At 39.3% G+C, this 8,183-nt stretch overlaps 1 protein-coding gene across 3 annotated transcripts; it reads left to right on the top strand.

Moving 5' to 3' along the window:
* The first annotated feature begins 340 nt into the window (after positions 1 to 340).
* On the top strand, positions 341 to 7,913 carry LOC110610133. 3 transcript variants are annotated; one of them, XM_021750003.2, is made up of 10 exons: positions 341 to 777; positions 1,606 to 1,920; positions 2,157 to 2,327; positions 2,421 to 4,165; positions 4,253 to 4,389; positions 4,625 to 6,451; positions 6,594 to 6,654; positions 6,736 to 6,983; positions 7,089 to 7,196; positions 7,321 to 7,913. In XM_021750003.2, exons 2-10 carry the CDS (start codon positions 1,731 to 1,733, stop codon positions 7,529 to 7,531), a joined length of 4,698 nt encoding a protein of 1,565 aa, XP_021605695.2. In that variant the 5' UTR covers positions 341 to 777; positions 1,606 to 1,730; the 3' UTR covers positions 7,532 to 7,913. The 3 variants fall into 3 exon arrangements, with proteins under 3 accessions (XP_021605695.2, XP_021605693.2, XP_021605694.2); XM_021750001.2 differs by having other exon boundaries at positions 2,157 to 4,165; XM_021750002.2 differs by having other exon boundaries at positions 342 to 777; positions 2,157 to 4,165; positions 6,606 to 6,654.
* The last annotated feature ends 270 nt before the right edge of the window (positions 7,914 to 8,183 follow it).

Here is an 8,183-nt window from a genome sequence, read left to right as displayed (position 1 = left end):
AATGGAGGAAAAGTTACGCCATCCCACGCGTGACTAAAAGCGCGTGGAATCGGGATATCCCTTTTCCACTTTTTCTACGCCTTGGCTGAAATCCAACCACTAAAGTGTTCCTCCGCCCTCAGATCTCTATTGTCAGCGCTCAAAATATCTCCATCCAACGGTCTAAAACTACCACATACATACACTCGAGAAAGCAACCAAAATTATTACTGATGAGCCTAATTCCGAAGCTATGAGGCTCGGGTCCGAGCCTAAGGCTGGGAATGAGCCTAAATTTTCTCTTTTACCCTTCCTTTTTTCTTTTTTCCTCCATATTTTAAAAGCTTGTAATATAGTAGCTCATGAAATTATAATTTTTGGACAGCCACTGTGTCTATCGATCGCTCCTCTATCTTCGGCTCTCCGGTCCGAATTTCCAAAATTTCTCTCACTACTGTGTGTTGCAGTTTCTAGAGAGAGAAAGAAGGCGTTCAGCTTATAGCTCTTTTATTTTTCCTTGGGAAAAAAAAAGAACTGAAATTTTGAGCTTAAAAGCCAATGAAAATAAACATATTCGACCACAAAATTTTGCCTTTTTTTGGGGGCTTCTTTTAATTGATGTCCATTAAGCAAACGGCACGCCGTTTATTTCATTGTTCGTCTCTCCTCTTTGTGTGCAAAGAACCCTAAAGTCTCGCTTCCTCAGATCACACACACTGTCAAGTTTGGTAAACACTTTTGGTGCTTCTGCTTGGGAGCCCTCTGGGTCTTTGGTGATTGTACTTCTTTCAGCTGGAAGTGAGTAATTTTAGTGTTAATTATGTGTTTTTACTTCTTAATTGTGCTGAAGTTAGCTTGGAAATGGTTTCTCTTCCAGAGTTGTTTTGCGGAGGGGGCAAAGGATGGATTAGTTGCTTTGTTTAGGGTTTTGTAAAGGTTGGGAGTTGGTATTATCTGCTCTGTTTTTATATTATCATGCTATGAATTTTGCTTCTCTTTGTATTTTGTTGATTTGCAGTTAAGCGTATCTTCAATTCCGTAGCTTGAATTAGTTTATGAACTTCTGAATATACACTTTTGCTTTCCATTGCTGTTGTGTTTTTGGGTAAGTGTCTGGTTTTTGGTTAGATTTCTTTTTTTTTTTTTTTTCTGCCCCAGTAGTTGCTTTGAATGCTATACTCAGGCAGTATCTTCAAAGGTCACTTCATAATTAAACGAAGAAGGAAAAAAGTTGAAACTTGGTTAGTGAGGTCAACGAGAAAGTTAATGTGATTTTTCTCTTTTTTACTATTCAAACTATATATATATACATATATATTTGCCTCCTAAGCACCCAAATGAAAAATTGCAGATTCTTTTAGAGCACTCTTAGAAGATGGAATGCTTGACGGTGTTACTACAGTTTTGTTGGGATTGCTTGTGTTTATATTTGTTGTAAATGCTGTCTATTGACTTGAGGTTTTAGTAAGTGTTTAATGAATGTTGCTGTTTGATTTATTGAGTGTCCACTTTTATGGCCTGCAAGCTGCGTTCTAGCATCTTTTCCTCCTTGTAATTTTTTCATGTACCTGTTTGTGGTTTTCTTACAAATTTTCTAGCTTCATTCATTTGAATCGACTTTCACAGGATGACAATTTGAGGCGTCATTTGGAGTGATCTGACTAAACACTTGTGTATGGATAGACCTACTTTTTACCCAAAAAATTAGCTGAAAAGATACATACATAAATATATATATATTTTAATTTTTAATGCCTGGTAACAAACTTGAAGAGGGGATCTGCAATGTATATGAGCTAGACAACTCTTCCCAGTGGCATCTACCTCAAGCTGTTGGTGGCAATTGGCCAGTAATTGATTTCAATCAGTGGATTGGAAAGCCAAGACCGATTGGGGCACAGCAGAATTTCAATCTGAAGAACTACAACTTACAGCAATTAGGTATAAATAATACACACTGCTTATGGTATTATTTTAGCATATTTTCTCATTGGCTTGTCGCACTAATGAAATGGACACACTGCTTTCTGATACAGCTTAAGTAATTTCCCTTATTTGTCTCCAATGAGAAAAGGAACTTTTGGTTTATGAACTCTATTTATTAATTGCACTTTGATACATTTCTTTCATGCTTATGTGAAATGATGCTATGATTTTTTTTTTTTGTTATTTTTCAGATTCTGAGGAAGGAAATAATGTTGAGTTCCTACATGTGGCATTTGACAAAAGCTATATGCAATTAAATCCAACACCAGAGCATTCCAAGAGTTTCATCTTTAACAATCAACTGAATGCAAATGAACTTTTGCATGGATGCCAGAACCTCCAGTCAAATCAGAACCAGCCAGGTATTTTCAGTGAAAGTACCTATTATGACCAGCAAACTTTGACTTCCAGAGGCTTTTCTATTTTTAAATCACAACCGGAAAATGAGTGTGCAGACAGTCCCACCTTGACAACAAATTCAGAAAGGTCAGAGATCACCGAAGCTTCTAGCGATTTCAACTATTTTAGAGGACAGCATCAATTTGTGAGGGACCAGCAGCTGAGTGCTTCACAGCCTCAACCAATGCAGCAGCCTGGTTTTAATGAAATTCAATTGTTGCAGCAGCACATAATGTTCAAGCAGCTGCAAGAATTTCAGAGACAGCAGCAGCTTCAGCAGCTAGGTGATTTGAGGCAACACAGTTCCATAAACCAGTTTTCTGCTATTTCTAGACAGGAAGCTGGGGGTCAGTTTTCACCTCTCATCAGTGGAACACCTGTTCATGATACATCTCAAATGCTTAGAAACTGGATGCATCGAGGTGCATCTCCTGCTGCTCAAGGAGTATCTGGTAAAGCTGTATTCTCCCAAGAGCAAGATCAAGCTTTAGGTTCTGCAGGTTTTGCTCCTCATCAGCTTGATGTCTCTCTATATGGAACTCCTATTTCTAACACAAGAGGCAACATGAGTCAATATTCTCATCTCCAAGGACCATCTCGTGATTCTGTCAATTTGTTGGCCAAGGCTACTGGTCAAGTACAAAAGTCTGTAATGCAGTCTGCTGAGTTTGGTAATCCCCTTTTAGGAGATCAGCCTGCTGGTCCTTTAGATCTGGTAGGCTTATCCCAGGGAGCTTTAATATCTAAGCAGGAACTTCAGATGAAAAATAATTTTGGACAAGTTCCTGTTCAGGGTTCAAATAGTGGAGTTTTTCCAGGAAATCTTCTGGAGTGTGATACTCCACAGGGCAATACATCCGTGCAGGAATTTAATGGGAGACAAGAACAAGCTGATTGGCCTTCAGTTCAGCAAACAAAACAACCTGGTAGTTCTCAGACTTTGGTTCCTCTAGATCCAATAGAAGCAAAGATTTTGTACAACATGGATGACAACATTTGGGATGCTTTTGGAAGTCAACTGAAGGCGGATGCTGGAGGCTTGGGCAACAGATTGGAACATCCAGACTCATCTTATGCATTTCCTTCTATTCAGAGTGGGAGCTGGAGTGCACTTATGCAGTCTGCTGTGGCAGAGGCTTCTAGCAATGATACTGGAGTTCAGGAAGAGTGGAGTAGCTTGAGTTTTCAAAACACAGATCCCTCGACTGATAATCCAATTTCAAACTTCTTGGACAGCGAGAAGCAACAGACTGGCTGGGTTGATAACAACTTGCAGAGTAGCTCCTCCTTCAGTTCAAAACCTTTTCCTATTATTAATGATACTGGCATGAACTCAAGCTTCCCTGGCTTTCAGCAACCAGGAACCCAATTATTAGTTGAACAGAAAAGGGATAAGGATGGCTCTTACGAGTCCATTGAGAATTACAGCCCTCAGCAGAAGACATCAAACGACGATAGTCAGAAGGTTCAAACGTTTATGCACTCAAATAATGCACGGCCTGGACAAATGTTTGAGAACTCACAAAGTGTTCCACAGCATCAGAAAGTATCCTCAAGCGATATAGCTATGGACAAGGGCAGTGAGAGCATGGTAAAAAGTCAACCTCAAATAAGTAATGGCCCTCATGTTGCACTTCGCTCTTATGAGGAAGCCAATGAAACACAAGAAAGGTTGCAGACTTGCCACCAAAGAGAAAATTCCAATGACTGCTCAATAGGCTCGAGTGGTCATGATCAAGGAAATCCTGAACAGTTAAAGTTTTTTGGTAATATTTCCAGCAGCTTAATGAATGTAGATAAGGTGAATGAGCTACCTGTATTCTTCATGGATACTTGTTCTGGTTGCTCCTTTCTAGTCATTAATTAGTAATATTCTCTTTCTTATCAGGCATTCTTACCTGATTTTCAAAGGAATTCAAGTGTATCAGAGGAGGTGCCTTCTGGAGTTGATCGTGTTTCTAATGCATCTATGGCCTTTCATAGATCAGTTCTCCCTGATGGTTCAAATGTTTCTGCTCAGACAAGGTAGTTGGTTGTGAATGTTTTGATGAATTGGAAGCTCATAATCGTGCTTAATCTTGTTGTCATCACTGATTAACATTTTTCTTTGCTTTCTCAAAATTTTTGGCAAAAGTTAGTAGTAAAGGTTTTTTTTTTTTTTTTTTTTTTTTGAGTCTGAAGCTGTCTGTATCCCATTTATTCTACTGCTGCTCATAATTAAACATCTAATGGAAATCTTTGACCAACATAAACATGGCAGTGAACATATGCTTGAGCTGCTTCACAAGGTTGACCAATCAAAGAATGATAGCTCCACAAAACAATTTGGATCTGTTGATGGGAGTTTTTCAGCTGAAATGCCTGGAGCAAAATCACGTGATACATCTGTCTCTCAACTTTACACTCAGTCTTCTGCTTCCCAAGGTTTTGGTTTGAGGTTGGCCCCTCCATCTCAAAGGATGGCCAATTCAAACAGTTCTCTCTTTCCTCCAGGTTTACCACAGACTATAAACAATCTGAATTCTAGACAAGTTAATCCTGAACTGGAAGAGAAAAATCAAGCTTGGTCCTCAACTGCTTCACATGAGCAGGCTCAAAGAGCACGTTGGGAAAACAAATCTGGTCTGGGACATAAAAGCTTCCATCCATATGTGAATATGCTGGGAAACTCTGTTGCATCATTTTCACCTAGTACTCCACAAGCAAGAAATCAACTTCAAATGCGTCCCTTGTCCGATATACCTGTATCATCTCAATCATTGCAGACAATCTTACCTAGCTTAACTGGCAGATTCCCACCTTTTAACCAAGTCCCTTCTCAAGATACTCTGCAACAGATGCAAAAAAATCCTGTCAGTCAAGAATTTCCTGTTTTGGAGGCTGCCCCTGTATCTCAGCCATCAGTTATGGCACAACAGGGTGAAAATTTAGCAAGGCCATACAATGTATGGAGAAATGTACCAAGCCAGCGACAACCATTTAATATGGAATCTCTCAAGTTCTCCAATTATCCTTGCTCCATGGATCCAACAAATAATAATACAATAATCACTTCATTGGCTCCACATGGGTCAAATGATCAAAATCCCATAGAAGGTGGATATACTTCATTAGAAATTGGTGCTTCTTCTAATTCACAAGGCTTTGACCAAGGGGAAGAGCATCTGAGAAAAGAGATGTTGCAACAACAAATATCATCTAAGATGCATGATTCTTCTCAGCCAGGAGGTATATCTCAAGGACCTGAGCCTGTTTCTGATGCAACTGTTCTCTCATCTGGTTCATTGATGTCTCATGCTCAGCAGCAGGATCTTGATAAAGTGACGCATAGCAATTACATTGCACAAGCTTCTTCTGAAAGAAACATTGAATCCTTCAGCCATTCTCATAATGACCTCCACAATTACTCTCTTTTGCACCAAGTGCAGGCGATGAATAGTGGTGCAGTCAAGGCTTTGGATGTTCAACATGCTGCTGCTTTGGGGGGGCAGCATTTAAATGATATCATTTCAAGGCTCAGACTCCCTGTGGATGGCAAACCAAATTCAACATTACAAACCAGTTCATTTTCATCTGGCGATAACCAAATGCTTGGCTTCTCAGCAGAAGCAAGAGATTGTCCAACTGTAAAAGCTCCTCAGCAACCTGCACTTCAGTCTATAAATTCTCGGGAAATGGTCACATTTGGTTATAATGACTCCCATACCCAATCTAATCATACAGATCATAACTATGTTAATCTGCAAATGGAACCCTCCTGTTTTAAGCAATATGGAGCTCTTAGAAATGGACAGATGGTATCAATGTTTGATGCTAGACTTGCAAAAGCTGTTGCTGCACAGTTCTCTCTTGGAAAGCCTTCTCAAAATATTCAGAGCTCTTTGGAACAGTTAGATGCTGTTGTTGCTGGTCAGGGTGGCAGGGTTTGGCCAAGTAGTCAGCTGTTGTCATCCCCATATATGTTGCCTCCTGAAGTCACCAACCAAGTTGCTACTATGAGACCAAAGAAGCGAAAAGTGTCACCTTCTGAGCTTCTACCATGGCATAAAGAGGTGACTCATGATTCCAAGAGGCTTCAAAAAATCAGGTGCTTGCTAATGTCTGTGTCTGTGTGGGTTGTAATTTTTCTTTTCTTTTCTTTGTTTCTTTTTTTTTTTTTGCCTTTTTCCTTTGATTTATGTTAGCTAATTTGGGATTTATTTCCTTTTTGGTCTGTAATAACAAGATAGGATCTTTTGCAGTATGGCAGAACAAGACTGGGCGCAAGCCACAAACCGACTGACTGAGAAGGTGTGCTTCTAGTAAAAAGCTTCATGCAATTAAAATTCTCAGAGTCAAAACTGTTCTTAATGTCCTATTTTATATTGGCAGGTGGAAGATGAGGTTGAAATGATTGATGATTTGCAACCAATGCATCGATCAAAGAGAAGGCTTATATTAACAACACAGCTCCTACAGCAATTGTTTCATCCTGCACCATCATCCATTTTATCTTTGGACTCTGCTTCAAGCTATGATATCATATCATACTTCATTTCTAGGTTATCACTGGGAGATGTGTGTAGCCTTGCTTACTGCTTGAGAAATGAGTTTCTTGCGCCTGTAAAGAACAGTAATGTGTGAGTGTTCAGCATTTTTTTAAAAAAAACTTGTGAAGGAATATGGGTTTAACCTAGGATTTTTTCCCCATCGAAAAATCATAATCTGTCAATTCTTTTGTCCAGGGATTCTGAAAAGGTAGAAAATTCTGAAAGAAGTGGTAGTCAACAATTTCTGGCGATTGTGGAGAAGTCCATTGATAGAGCAAAGAAGCTGGAGAATGACTTCCAAAGGTATGAACAAGTTTTGTCAGTCATAAGAACATTTTGTGACCCTTTTGGGAATCCATTATACAAACCAGTGATTTTAACTCCAGGTGCAAAATTTTTTGTGACTACATTCTATTTAATGATGCAGATTGGACAAGACAGCATCAATTGTAGACATAAGAGCGGAGTTTCAAGAGTTGGAAAGGTTTTCTGTCATTAATCGCTTTGCCAAGTTTCATGTTCGGGGACAAATTGGTGTCTCTTGTACTGGTTCCCTGAAACCAATTCTGCAGAGACACATCACAGCATTTCCTATGCCTCAAAATCTACCTGAGGGGGTACAATGTCTTTCACTATGACTATCAACTATTTATCACAGACTGACTCTCTTATCTTCTGCATTCTGCATTCCATAGGGTTACCTGTGCCCCTACCAATACGACTCTTTATTAACTTGAAACACTGGCATGCAAGAAAGGAGCAATGCAAAATACGATGGACAGATAAACTCCAAGTAACCAAGGCCACATATTCATTATGAATTAAGGCCATTGATTGTCATTTTTGAGGAAGTATATATTGTTTCTTGTATATGTTAGTGAAATTCCAAGGAAAATAGGGAGTATTCAAATTACTTTTTATAGAGCAAGAGGAACAGTATTGTGGATGTTCTCTAGGGCTTGTTACATAAATTAGTTAAATTTAGCTTTTATATAATCAGTGGCTGCAATTGTTTAGCAATATCCTGGTAGCATTCTCTCTTCCTTCCGCCCATCTTGTTATTTTCTTTATCCCTTTTCCATTCTGTCTTTCCTGTTATAAGCTGGTAGAATAGGAGAGTTGAGATCTTGAAGACGTCGGTGAAGGTATACATTTAGCTGAAGTTACATGGCTCTGGATTCTAACAGGAGCTTCCACTGAAAGGCTGGTTGCCCTAGTTTAAAGATGTAGTGGGGCAAAAGCTTTCCTTGGGTTAGACATTTCTCTGTCACATGTGTTGTTAGGCTGACT

This window comes from Manihot esculenta, chromosome 2, assembly GCF_001659605.2.
Source record: "Manihot esculenta cultivar AM560-2 chromosome 2, M.esculenta_v8, whole genome shotgun sequence".
NCBI lineage: Eukaryota > Viridiplantae > Streptophyta > Magnoliopsida > Malpighiales > Euphorbiaceae > Manihot > Manihot esculenta.
This window is presented reverse-complemented; position numbering and strand designations above follow the sequence as displayed.